Source organism: Podarcis pityusensis (genome assembly GCF_964106645.2).
Source record: "Podarcis pityusensis genome assembly, chromosome: 2".
In the NCBI taxonomy this organism is placed as follows: Eukaryota; Metazoa; Chordata; class Lepidosauria; order Squamata; family Lacertidae; genus Podarcis; species Podarcis pityusensis.
Window position 1 is genome coordinate 20,777,511 of NC_138029.1, and position 13,963 is coordinate 20,791,473.

Genomic DNA, 13,963 nt, shown 5'->3' on the forward strand with positions numbered 1-13,963 from the left:
CTTTCAAGGCAGAGTGACAAAAGTGCAGCTACAATAACTTTCATAAATAACCTGCCCGAAAGCAGACTAACAGTGGTTGAGACTTGGTTTCTAATCATTGTGTGATAGGACTGGAAAACGTTATTTTAAATTTGGTTAACGCTGCTGTTTCAGTGTTCAGGGGCTTTAGCCAGAGTAAGAGATGTGTCAAGGAAAGCAGAGTTTTCACGTCGCGGAAGGAATGTGTGGTTGCAATTAACACTTACGATGCTAAATATTTATTTATTACAGTATCATCCCAAAGGTGCTAGGATAGATGTTTCCATCAATGAGTGTTATGATGGCTCATATGCAGGAAATCCTCAGGATATTCATCGCCAGCCTGGGTTTGCATTCAGTCGTAATGGGCCAGTCAAGCGAACACCAATTACGCACATTCTTGTATGCAGGTTGGTAGGAAACTGTTTCTGCAGATATTTGCAACTGTTTGCACTCCCTGTCTGTAAGATCTTATTTATCTGTTTATATAGCTATCTATTAAAACGTTTCTGTGCTGTGTGCTACTGAAAATCTTAAAGCGACTTACAACAGTTTTATTACTGTAAGTTCTCGATCTCCATGTTTTCTTCCCACTTCCTCAGTGGAAATTAAAAATTGCTCTCCTCTTTGTAGGACATGCATATTATAGTGGTGCACAATAGCACATTCCATTTAACTTCATTGGTATATGTGCTGCTTGTTAAATAAAGCCAGTGGTGGGGATTAATCAAAGTAGAGTACGTAAATTCCTGTATTTTTCACCCTATAGGACGCACTTTTTCCCCTCCAAAAATGAAGGGGAAATGTGTGTGCATCCTATGGGGCGAATGCAGGCTTTCGCTGAAGCCTGGAGAGCGAGGGGGGTCGGTGCGCACCGACCCCTCTCGCTCTCCAGGCTTCAGGAAGCTATCCGCTGGCTGTGGGAGAGCTGCGTGAAGTCGCGCAGCTCTCCCACGGCTAGTGGAGAGCTTGCCTGCACCCAGAAGCTTGGGGCGCGCTGAGCTCAGCACGCCCCAGGCTTCGGGCTTTGCGCAGCTCTCCCATGGCTTACGGATAGCAGCCTGTTCTGGGGTCGGGGGAAGCTCGGGCTTCCCCCGCCCCAGCCCCGCACCTGGGGGGGAAATAATTTTTTTTCTTTATCCCCCCCCCCCAAAAAAAACTAGGTGCGCCCTATGGGGCGAAAAATTCAGCAACAAATCTAAACATTCAGCACCAAACTAAATTCAGCAACAAACCTAAACATCACTTTAATTTAGGACCGACAACTGAGGAACTTTTATTCTGTCTGCCTTTTGAAACATTTGGACATTACCAAAAGCCATGGTTGCTTTGCTTCTCTCCAGTCCTGCTTCTGCCATGCTAAGCCATGGTTTGGTTTAGCATTACGTCTCAATCTGAGCTCATTGTTTGGCTCCCCCAACAAATGTAACGCTAAGCCCAAACCATGGCTTAGCTCAGAGGAGTACAGCAGGAGCAGTGTAAGAGCACAATGACTGCCGTTTTCTCACTGCGTTAGCATTCTTGCTGCTTCGTACGAAGCCATAGTTTGGTTCAGTGTTACATGTGTCCATAGCTACTATGACAAATGAAAATGTGGAAGCCTGCTTTGGCACACTGAAGGAATTCCATTAATAAGCATTACCTCCCACTGAAAGTAAAGGCCATCCTTAATACTTTGCTATTCCTGCAATGCCACAGCCTCAAAAAATGAAATAGTCTGCTCTTCTTTCATAGCTCTGCTGATTCCACTTGGTCTCCCCTGATCACTTTGTTCTTCTACCAAGCAAAACCTATTAAAGCTCGCAGGCCTAACAAAAATTGGCTTAATTTATAGCATCCAATCTAAATCTTCCTATTTTCTAGTAACTTTGGCCGCAGTCCTAACCCCACTTGTGTGTAAGCCCCAGTGCATTTAGTAGCATAGACAAGGTTAGGATTGTGCTGTTACTAATGTTGCTGTAGTGATCAGAATGTTACTCCCATAGCTATAGAAGTCAGAAAATTAAACAAAGCTCTTTATTCTTACTCTGCGGTATCCAGCTAGTTTGGTTGCTAGGACATTGTCTGTGATACTCACCACTTATCAGAGGTTGATTTTTAGTCAGGCTCAGATAATTCGTTAGTGACATGCTATGCAGAGGCAGAAACCTGTCAAAACAGACTATTTTGGGTTCTTGAAATAGTTGGAAATGTGCAGCAATGACACTCCATATTGCTAGCCATTGTATATGTTTCCATTTCCTCCCACAAATGCAGCAAAGTGTCTTGTGGCACCTTAAAGGTTACCAATATAAAACTTTTGGTTGTTTTTTCTGCAAGAAACTAACATGGCTACCCCTCTGGCCTTTTCGTGGATGTGGTTAAGGTCTTGGTAAATTGCAGATGGGCAGCAACTCTAGGATCATAGAATAGCCCTGATCCAACTGAAAAGTGAGCTTTGTAGGTATCATCTGTTCTATGCGTTGCAGATATATGGCTGCCAGGCTTTTAGGTACCTGCTACAAACCATACATACTGTTTTTTTCCTCTTCTACGTGCATCTTTTTTTTCCAGACCAAAGCGTACAAAAGCCAGCATGTCTGAATTCCTTGAATCTGAAGATGGAGAAGTGGAACAGCAAAGAACATACAGCAGTGGACACAATCGGTTATACTTCCACAGTGATACATGCTTACCTCTCCGTCCACAAGAAATGGAAGTTGACAGTGAAGATGAAAAGGACCCTGAGTGGCTAAGGGAGAAAACTATCACGGTAACTTTGTCCGACAGCAGATAGTTCTTGTTTTGCTGAGCGATATTCCTGCTTTCCATGGGACAAACCTACATACTGTGTTTCCCACTTTGCATTCTTGGAAAAGGCACATTGCGATACTATGTCTTAATCCAGGCTTCCTCAACCTCGGCCCTCCAGATGTTTTGAGACTACAATTCCCAGCATCCCTGACCACTGGTCCTGCTAGCTAGGGATCATGGGAGTTGTAGGCCAAAAACATCTGGAGGGCCGAGGTTGAGGAAGCCATCTATTAACACAATTAGTTTTTATGGGGTGGTGAAATATTGGATGTGGGCGATAGACGAGCTTGGTGATAAAACGGGACCAAATTGATGGTTGTGACTAGCTTGCATACTTTGCCAAACCTTTATTAGGTATTACAAGTATTGGCCATCATAAATCATCCATGTGTAAAAATTTAACATGAATACAAATTAAAAGCCATGTAAAATATATAACAATGAGGGTTTTCATTGGGATTTCTTCCCGCTAAATAGAAAGTTGTGACTGTCAGAGGCAGTTACAATTACATGCACACACATTTTTGTGCTAAAAACATTTTGGAATTGCCGGATACTGAATGTCTGCTAGAAGCTACGTAACAGAATATTACGACTTGGACAATACTAGACTATTCAGTAATGGCCTAGGACTAGTTTGGCAAGGAAGATTTAAGAGTGACCTCTAACGTCACATGAGCAGGCTTTGATTTCCTCTCCTCGCCCTTGCAACTCCCACACACCCCTCCCCAAATCTGTACTGGTGTGACCCCCAACTCTCCAGAGCAGGGTTATTTGGGAGTGCGGTAGGAGGAAAAGGAATTCCACCTGCTTTGTCCATTCCTTTGGCAGACTGACATTCTTGGATGCCACACAAATAATCCTAATACAAAACACTGCGGACTGTTTAGGAAACTGAAGTTAGGCATGGCAATCCTCATTCGTCATAACCCATTTTAGCCTCATGTTCTTTTTATTATTACTGCTATAATTCCAGCTTTAGAAACAAAATGCTCATAATAATCACAAAATCTGAAAATACATTTCTTCAGATTACAACTTAATATTTAAACCTATACATTGATCATTTAAATACAACAGTTATTTTAAATCTCTATATATTCCATCTTTATAAACACCTGCTTAGAATTCCATTCATTTGATCTAATTTCTGCTTAAAATTAGATTACTTTTACAATTTTTTTTGAAGTTTCAAAATAATTCATTTTACAGACTTCTTTTTTATTCTCTATTCTTTAATCCAGCAGGTTAACTTTGCCAACTTGATTATTTTTAACATTTAAACGTCTAATCATTTTTGGACTTCTTCCTTTCAATTAGTATTTTGTCTGCCACCAATAAAAACCCGCAAAATCTAGTTCTTCTGTTTCTTCCAAAAATCCTAATAAAATTATTTAAAATAAAATTATTTAAAAGGTCTGAAGAAATATTTACTTCCATTACAGCCTTAATTTTCCTTAATTCACCTCCATAATGTTGGTATCGCAGGACCACACCACCAAATAATGTAACATCCCTGCTTTTTGACAGCATTCAGCTTTCTGTTCCTGTTTCATCCTTTTGATTTGACATGAAGTGACATCTAACAATTATTTTAAATGAAACCTCCAATTCAAATAATGTGTAAACTGAAGTGAAAGAGCCTTTGCATCAACCTACTGAAGGGATTTAATAGACTTTCCCCTCTCATTTCTCTCTGCCATTGCGCAAACCCCCCCAAATATTCTCTGTTAGTGTAAACACTTAGATGCAAGCACAAGGCACGTTCCCTATACAGTGGTACCTCGGGTTACGTACTTAATTCGTTCCGGAGGTCCGTTCTTAACCTGAAACTGTGCTTAACCTGAAGCACCACTTTAGCTAATGGGGCCTCCTGCTGCCGCCGCATCACCAGAGCACGATTTCTGTTCTTATCCTGAAGCAAAGTTCTTAACCTGAAGCACTATTTCTGGGTTAGCGGAGTCTGTAACCTGAAGCGTATGTAACCCAAGGTACCACTGTATTCCCCCTTCCCCTCCCAAAATATAAACTGTTATCTCTTCACTTTCTTCCAAAAGTAACTTCAGGGACATTTGTAGCAAAACTGTGTGCCTTTTCCCAGCTCTTGCTGCTTAGTTCTGGCTGTGTGGAATTGTACTGACTATGCAAACAATTATGACAATAATAAGCAGATGATGGGGGAAAAAAGCCAAGCAATGGCTGACTTAAATAGATGCATGCTAATGACCTTTAAATGGTTGTCTCACTGCAGCAAATTGAAGAGTTTTCAGATGTGAATGAAGGAGAAAAAGAAGTGATGAAATTATGGAATCTACACGTTATGAAGCACGGGTGCGTACTTAGAACTTCAATTTTATAAATTTATGAAAAGTGATTAGGTTACAATTAAAAATAAAACAACAACCCTGAAATGCTTTTAAGCCTTTCACATATCTGTTATTTTAATGTGTTTTTTTATTGTGTGAACTACTGAGCATTTAAAAAACCCTATGTAGGAATTGTGGAGAAGCAAGTATTACATGACAGCATGTCTGAGCAGGATTTTGATATTGTAGGCATCTTTGGGCACCCAAATCTGTAATAATGCCTTGCGTCATTTTTTTATGTTACAGGTTTATTGCAGACAATCAAATGAATCATGCCTGTATGCTGTTTGTTGAAAATTATGGACACAAAATAATTAAGAAGAACTTGTGTCGAAACTTCATGCTTCACCTGGTCAGCATGCATGACTTTAACCTTATAAGCATAATGTCCATAGACAAAGCTGTTACTAAGCTTCGAGAAATGCAGCAGAAATTGGAAAAAGGAGAGTCTACTGCTACCGCAACAATGGAGGAGATTTCTGAAGAACAAACTGGAATAACCAATGGCTGCAGTGAAACTAACACTAGGGAAAAATCATCAGAAATGGATGCTATCTCATGTATGGCAAAACAGAATAGAAAACAGAAGATCTGAAAAGAAGAGCAAAGGGGCATTCAATGCACAAACAATGAAGTGACATTTTAAGATGCATGAACTCTTACAAGGAATTTAATATGACACACAGGCTCCTAACAGGCACTGCTGGAAACAGGATTTCAACAATATGGTTCCTTTTGAGTTGATTATGCAAGTACTACATGTATATCAGTTCTAGTGGTGTAATGACAATACTCAAAGTTTGAGCATGAAGAGCAATACAATTTTTGGGAATTTTAATTATGAACTGTACTGAATTTACATAACTTGAGTATATGTAAACCAGTTTTTATATAAAGATTTTTTTTGATGATTTTTTTTGCATCTGTACTGGCTGTCTTTCCTACCATGGAGTTGAAAATTAGGGAAAGAGATTCGGACAGTTTATGCTTTGTACTTAGAAATTCCTTAGGTTAACTTTTTTTGTGGCAAATAACACACCATTTAAAGTTTACCTTGATCTTATAGGTGTCAAACTACAGATTGCAAATTTCTAAACACTTTTTAAACATTCAGCTGTAATATAGCACTTCTTTGTCTCAAACCTTTTTTGGAAAAAAAACCAACCACCTCTGCTTTTCTCATTACAAACGCAGGGGAAGTACCATATTAATTCTGGCAGTTGTCCAAACGAATCTGTAGATAACAAGGTGTACTAGAGCAAACCTTTAACCTAATCAAGCATAACTGTTGAGAGTTGTTTAATAGAATGCTTTGTTTAACACCTAGAGATTGCTTCTCGGCCTTTTGGCTAAGAGATCAAGTGTTAACACCTGGAGGCCATGGTAGGCAGTGCCTGGATATGTACCTATTTTGCCTATATACAGACTGTAAGATCGAAGCATGGCGTTAAAGAGAATTTTTGGTTGCTAGTTTTGAAGGGGAAATGCACTGTAAAATTAGGCCAGAAAATGTGTTGCACTTCTTATGCAAGTACTCTGTGATGTATTGCATTCAATACAGATGCTAACCTGTGCAGTCTTGCACTGCTAACACATTTTATGCACATGTTTACAGATTTTCTTTTTTCCAATGGAAAGTAGCTTCACTACTGGTACAGTATCAGCTTCAAGGGTTTATTCCAGCAAGCACTGTAGTTGAGTGGCATCGCCTCATTTTTTAAAAATTCTTGAATAGTTCATTTTTTCATATTCTTTATTTATAAAGGATTGATTATGTAAATACAGGTGTTTCTAATTTTTTATTTCATTCCACCACCACAAGAAGGCAGATCCCTGTTGGTTTTTGTTTTTTGTTTGGGGTGGGGGGTGGGGGTAAGCTTTGTAATGGGTTTTTTTCCAGAAATTTATAAAACTGTAAATACTGACTTTGGTCCCTAAAGATGTGTTTAACTGTGAGACTATTTAACTAATGGTGTGGATGTGATTTGTCATCCAGTATTAAGTTCTTGGTCACAGATTTGTGTCAATATGAAAGAGGGAGACTGCAGCTTTCTTTAGACTTCTCAAATTTCCTGCTCTTGAGTTGTAGCAAACTCTTATTACACCTTTGAATAGCCGGTCAAGCATTTCTCTTGGGCTTTAATTTGCTAAAGCTGTGCACATATGTAAAAAAATATATTTTAGGAGAGACGTAGTTGTAGAACTATTGCTTATGTCACTTCTTAAGCAGCCGCGCTCTTAATGCTTAAAAGGAGGCTAGCATTGTTTGCACAAAAAAGTTGGTGACCCCTCCCAAAATAGTAATGAAATTACTTCTGTCCAATAAACTTTGTATGTCATGTCAATTTATAATAAAAGCTGAGAATCCCTTTGTTTCTATTTATAATAAAGATGGATTTTCTATATGTACCCTTAATGAGACTTTCAATAAATCATGTAAACTGGGTGAACATTTGAATGGTACAGTAGATATAAAAGAAGTGTTTAATGGACCTTTTTGTTTTTACATTAAATGTTTATTTGAAATTGGATTTTGTACATAAAGTTCAATAATATAAAATCTTCTGAGGTGTGCTATTGCTTTTTTAAAGGTGCAACCAGGTAAGGGGTGTGTAGTGTGTGTGTGTGTGTGTGTGAGAGAGAGAGAGAGAGAGATTCTGACTTGGAACCAGGCATATCGAGTTTTTGAATTTGGAACAGGTATTGTGATCTGCAGCCTGATATGGACAGTTCTCTATGCATTAATTTGTGCATTATATGTTTCTTGAAATGAAATAACTTCTGTTTATTTTCTCTTTTAACCTACATGAAATGAGGACTGACTATCTCTTGAGCCTGAAATCCTTTAGTCATGGTGCATGCTCTGGTTATCTTCCACTTGCTCTACTGCAATGCGCTCTACGTGGGTTTACCTTTGAAGGTGCCTTGGAAACTATAACTAATCCAGAATGCGGCTGCTAGATTGGTGACTAAATCAAAATGGGTCAAATAAAAATTGATTCATGACACCTATTTTTTTTCTCTCCCTTTGAGTGTGCAGTATTTAAATGTCTCCAGCACTCTAAATACTAATTGGAACATGTAGGAGGCTGTTGAGATGGAGAAATATTCAAAAAGTGGCACCTTTTTCTCTTATGGGAGGAGAAGGAACATTGTCACAGTCCCCCACCTTAGACATATACACGCTCCAGGCAAAAGAATTAATGTCTCAAAACCAGGCCAATTTCTGCTAAGGAAGGGCTTCTCAAGCTATTGGATGGGGTAATCTGGCAACTCCCCTCCCCCATTGTCGGGGACAAATACCGTATTTGGTCTCTGAGGGGTCCCACCTGGTCTGGGATGTGGTGGAGTTACTGTCAAGTAGAAGCTGATGACATTCAGGCAGGCAGTGGTCTGTGGGCCACCACTTTTGAGTAGCATTGTGGTAAACCACACTGGGTGTAACCTTCCCCACGGAGGATAAAAAGGAAATTAGGTGAGGAAGAATAGGGAAGCCATGTTTGCCACCTTTAGGTCTTCTGTAGAAAAGGTGGGATGAATATAGTAAGGTAAAGGTAAGGTAAAAGACCCCTAGACAGTTAAGTCCAGTCAATGACAGCTATGGGGTGTCATTCTAAAATGGCTGATATGAAATGTCCTCAAATTAATCCATGTTGTGCTCAAGATGACAAATTCTTTTAAAAAGTAAAGGACCCCTGGATAGTAAAGTCCAGTCAAAAGTGACTAGGGGGTGTGGCGCTCATCTCGCTTCACGCCGAGGGAGCTGGCGTTTGTCCACAGACAGCTTTCCGGGTCATGTGGCCACCATGACTAAACCACTTCTGGCACAATGGAACACCGTGACGGACGCCAGAGTGCACAGAAATGCCGTTTACCTTGGTACCTATTTATCTACTTGCACTGGCATGCTTTCAAACTGCTAGGTTGGCAGGAGCTGGGACAGAGCAATGGGAGCTCACCCCGACGTGGGGATTCGAACCGCCGACCTTCCGATCGGCAAGCCCAAGAGGCTTAGTGGTTTAGACCACAGTGCCACCAGTGTATAGTAAGTCAATAGTAATGGAATAACACTAGTCAAGCAGATGGACAAACTTTTATTAAAAAGTCATAATACAAAGTACGTATGCTGAGGTAAATAGATACAAGTTTTATAAACACATTCCCTTCCCAACATTGTCTCCAAGTTTTACCTTAACACTGGGTAAAATGTCTTCCAAAGGACCAAATACTTGTAAGGTATTGTTAAAGTACAAAAATATTGCAAATGTATTGGGAACCTTCCCCTTTTACATATATTTTTCACTAGCGAAGCAGTTTATCACTGGTCAATTGCTAGGTGCCTTTAATCTCCATCAAGCCTTTTGGTCCTCGTATCCGCTTTATTGGTAAGCTTTCAAACCAATATTTTGCACACTGCTGCTGTTCCCAAATACAACTCATTCACACATGCTCTCCCCCCCCACCGCAAAGGATTATCAGTCCTAGGTAAACTCCCCCACCCCACCCCCCATATGTGACGAGTCAGTCAATGGTAGAAAGGCATTCGGGCTAAATGAAAGCACCAGAACTGGTAAAACATTTATTTATGAGGCCAATGGCTAGCTTGCCCTTTGCCTTTTCCTCATTTGGGAAAACAGGGTTGGAAACTACTGTTGCAGGAGTGAAGCTAAGCAACTTCAGCCACCCAGTCCTGTCTACAAGTTTTCTATGAACCAAGCACTGCATGCATGGACTTCTCAACTCCCGTCAGCCCCAGGCAGCACACCCAGCGGTCAGGAATGATGGGAGCTGTAGTCCCAACAGCATATAGCAGGCCACAATTTCCCCCATATGTGTGCCTTTGTGGAAGGCAGCACAGCCGCCTCCTGGTCAGAGGCACATTTACAAGCTCCAGTTCATCTATAACCCATTTTAGAGCAGCGGTTCTCAACCTGTGGGTCCCCAGATGTTAGACTACAACTTCCATCATCCCTGAGCTCTGGCCTTGCTAGCTAGGGGTGATGGGAGTTGTAGTCCAACAACATCTGGGGACCCAGAGGTTGAGAAAGGCTGTTCGAGAGGGAGGAAGAGGATTCCCACCCTCCAGTGTATATATCTCATGTACACACACTTAACAGCTAAATGTGAATTGCGTCTTTGCCATCGCATTTCTCTATGTAACAGCAGGGTGACATCCAACAGGATTGGCCTGATCATGCAACAGGATTTCCCCAATGCGCCCTCAAAATCTTATGGGAGGTTTAGGAAACAGATCTGGAGGGGAAGTCGAGTTAGCCACCTTTAACATCTCATACAGTGTTGTTGTTTGCTCCATTTCAAGTTTGCAGAGCTCTGCTTCCTTACATTAGATTTTACCATATTGCCTAATTCTTAGAATTGCTCTAATTGTAGCTCATGCCTTAATTGTGATTCCTGCATTGCGGAGGGTTGGACTAGATGATCCTCGGGGAGGGGGGTCCCTCCCAATTCTACGATGCCACCTGCGTTAACATGACTAAGGCAGGCTGCTTGCCTGAGTGCAAGGGAAATATACTGGCATGTGGCACAAGAGAACACGACAAACACCAGCTTTTTACTTTGAGGCCAAGGGAGTGTCGGGGGGGGGGGAGCCTTTCACTTGCAAAATGTCAACAGCCTCGTTCCGCAGAGCTGTTGGGCTACAGAGAAGGTGGGTGAACCTTTAGCCCTCTGGATGTTACTGAACTACAACTCCCATCATTCTAGGACCTTGGCTACGCTTGCTATTGCTGATGGGTGTTGTCGTTAGCAACATCTGGAGGGACAAAGGTTCCCCACTAGTAATTGCCTGAAGGCTTCAGGACCAGGGAGAGGCCCTAACTTGGTGCAGCAAGGAGATATTGCCATCCTCTTAGGCTCCAGTTTAAGGGTCACTGGAGCTCTTGTGCCAGCACCCCAGGTCTTGGCATCAGCGCAGCCCTAGAGCAGCTGGGATATGCAGCAAGGTGCTTTCCTGTTTTTCATCAACAACGTCTTACTTTGTTTGTCCTCAACAGGATGCTGTGGTAAGCAGCCTCTGGCTGGCACTGAACAGCTACAGTTTGTGACAGGACATGTCTGCAAGTAATACTGGTCTGTACTATATTTTAAACATGAAAAAAGGGGATTTCACGTCACTTGCACGGTTGAATTTGCCTAAACAAAGGGTGGAGGGGGGGAGAGAAACCTTTGGCCTTCCAGAGCTTCCTAAATTAGAAGCCACATCAGTCCCAGCAAGTATGGCCAATGACCAAGGCTAGTGGGGGTTGTAATTCAACAACATCTGGAGGGTCACACCTGGCCTAAACTATCATTAGAACAAGTGCTGTTGGGACTACAACTTCCGCCATCTCTAGCTAGCAGAAGGAATGCTCAGAGATTATGGAAATTGTCCCAAAACAGCTGGAGACCCAAGTTTGGGAAACCCCGATTGAGTGCACAACTGTGCCACACAGCAGTTATTCCCTCTTAATATCACTACCCTGTCTATGCGCTGACCTTGTTACATCAGCAAAATAATAAAATCCCTGATAGATGATGCATTTACAGACACCTTTGTCTACATGGTACCTTAACTTCAGCATCATTCATGTAGCACGCTATCCTAAGTAAGTTATTGCAGAGTTGTTCTTTGAACTCACGGATGGGTAAGAAAGGGCAAAGCAACGATGTATAAGAATGCTGGTTAATTCTGACTGCCACCTACTATAGATTCCCACCCACCCACCCACCCATCCACAAATGCTCAGAACTTCTACAAAACCTCCTTACAGAATAAGCGTAGCCTAATTCTTTCAGCAGAAGGACGCTGTTGAGGTCAACCCACTGACAGCCATGTGCCAGAAGTGGCCAACACAGTCACTAGCCATATATCAGACACACCCTCCCCTTCTGCTGATTAGCAGAAAAACAGGGCGGGGAGGGAGAGACAGAGATCTTTTCAATAGCATTTTTCCTGATGGGAGTACTGGGCTAGGAGAGGAACATCTCCTAGATCAGGACTTCTTCTTTTCCCTTGTAAAAAATCTCTTCCTCCTTTTGGGAGCCACCACTGCAAGAAATGGTGTGTTCCCTCTCAGAGCCTCTAGATCAGCGGTTCTCAACCTGTGGGTCCCCAGATGTTGGACTACAACTCCCATCATCCCTAAGCTCTGGCACTGCTAGCTAGGGATGATGGGAGTTGTAGTCCAACAACATCTGGGGACTCACAGGTTGAGAACCGCTACTCTAGAACTTCCTGCAATGTTACCTTAGCCAGAGGGAAAAGAGAGACTTTTCGAAGGTAACCAAAATTGCCTGATCTTAACAGGCTGCTGCCACACATGGCCTCCTGGGCAGGATCTGCCCCACAGGCTGGCCTCCTCTACTATAGAATTTCCCCTGGGAACATGTGACATCATCTTGGTAGAGGCACTTTCTGAAGCAGGAGGTAATAATAAAGCCCAAGTTAAATATCAGCCGTTCAATGGCACTCAACTGGGCACTGCATGTTCACTGTTGGAAAGCTTATTTATCTGTCCTGTGCAATACTTTTGAATAAAAACCAAGGCACACAGGTAAAGAGATGAGACCGAGGTACTGCACATGGGGAAACAAATACTTCAGCTGGTTGCAGTAAATGGGGGAGCAGGATTCAAGAAACACTAATGCCTGGTATTCAACTGACAAAAATGAAGCATTTGCTGAGTGTCTGCCCAGCAGCAGTTTACAGTACCGTACTCTGATGAATAGGATAAGCATACAAGGAACTTTGGTCCATAAACCCTGAGCCAAAAGAACAGCACTTTAGCAAAATTGGGCTGTTCATTAAGCGTAACCACACAGACAGGAGCACAGCAAAAGGTTCAACTCTGGCTTTTCCTCCCTTAAGATTAACAATAATAAAAATAATAGTAATACAAATTTGATAGCAACAGTGAAGGCTTACTCCCCACCCCCACCCCAGATTACTTAAACACACCATCAGTATTTTAAACTGTATACAGTAAATAGTTCAAGTAATGTTTATCACATCGGCAGGTTGCGTTAGAGGGCTCCCTCCTGCACTAGTTAATCGCTGTATCACCAAGTCCAACCACTGGAGGAATGATACAGTTTAAAACAATTGGCATCATTTCAGAGGTGGAGAAGTTAGAACACCAGCACCTTCCAGCCTGGATAGGAGAACGAACACCCAAAATAAAGAGAACCGCAGGACTGATCAAGTACCCAGTCAAAGACCACTTCCCTGTTGTTGGAGCCAATTGTCACTCTGAGTTTGAAGTTCCCCCCTTCATTATTATTATTGGAAGGGCCTAAATTCACAGCTTCTATGTCAAATGTCACAGCTGATCCTGAAGTAACCGCAGGCAACTGGTTTGTCATCTCTTTTCCGTTTACAAAGACAGCACCTGGAACAGGTAAGGCAAGAAACATTAGCTTTCATGAACTAGACATGAAAACCCAGTAACGTCTGGATTGTGATCTGACTATTCTATCCCCCTTTGCAGCTTTGCAAACAACTTTATAAAGGTTATTAGGGAAGCTTTTGTTTAGGGAAGCTTTTAATGTTTGATGTATTACAGTATTTTAATATTTTTTTGGAAGCCGCCCAGAGTGGCTGGGGAAGCCCAGCCAGATGGGGGGGGGGTATAAATAATAAATTATTATTATATAGTATTATATTATTAGGCCAGCAAGAAATCAGCATTAGTTAATCGGTCCAATTTTTATTATTTCTTTCTTTCTTTCTTTCTTTTTTAAGCTTTCCATTTTATACCAATTAAAACCAAAGAAGAAGCCAAATACAG

General features: G+C 41.7%; 2 protein-coding genes across 4 annotated transcripts in view; one reads left to right on the top strand and one right to left on the bottom strand.

Annotated features, from left to right (window-relative positions):
• The window catches only part of SUZ12 (SUZ12 polycomb repressive complex 2 subunit), a 32,058-nt gene extending 24,321 nt beyond the window's left edge, over positions 1–7,737 (top strand). For all 3 annotated transcript variants that reach the window (XM_080994478.1, XM_080994479.1, XM_080994477.1), the window contains 4 exons: positions 271–428; positions 2,572–2,770; positions 5,063–5,142; positions 5,424–7,737. In XM_080994478.1, the coding sequence (XP_080850604.1) occupies positions 271–428; positions 2,572–2,770; positions 5,063–5,142; positions 5,424–5,772 (786 nt within the window). In that variant the 3' untranslated portion in view covers positions 5,773–7,737. The remainder of the gene's footprint in view (positions 1–270; positions 429–2,571; positions 2,771–5,062; positions 5,143–5,423) is intronic.
• Positions 7,738–9,251: 1,514 nt separating this feature from the next.
• Positions 9,252–13,963, bottom strand: part of CRLF3 (cytokine receptor like factor 3) — a 29,371-nt gene continuing 24,659 nt past the window's right edge. The window contains exon 8 of the mRNA XM_080994819.1: positions 9,252–13,564. Coding sequence (XP_080850945.1) covers positions 13,305–13,564 — 260 coding nt within the window. The 3' untranslated portion in view covers positions 9,252–13,304. The remainder of the gene's footprint in view (positions 13,565–13,963) is intronic.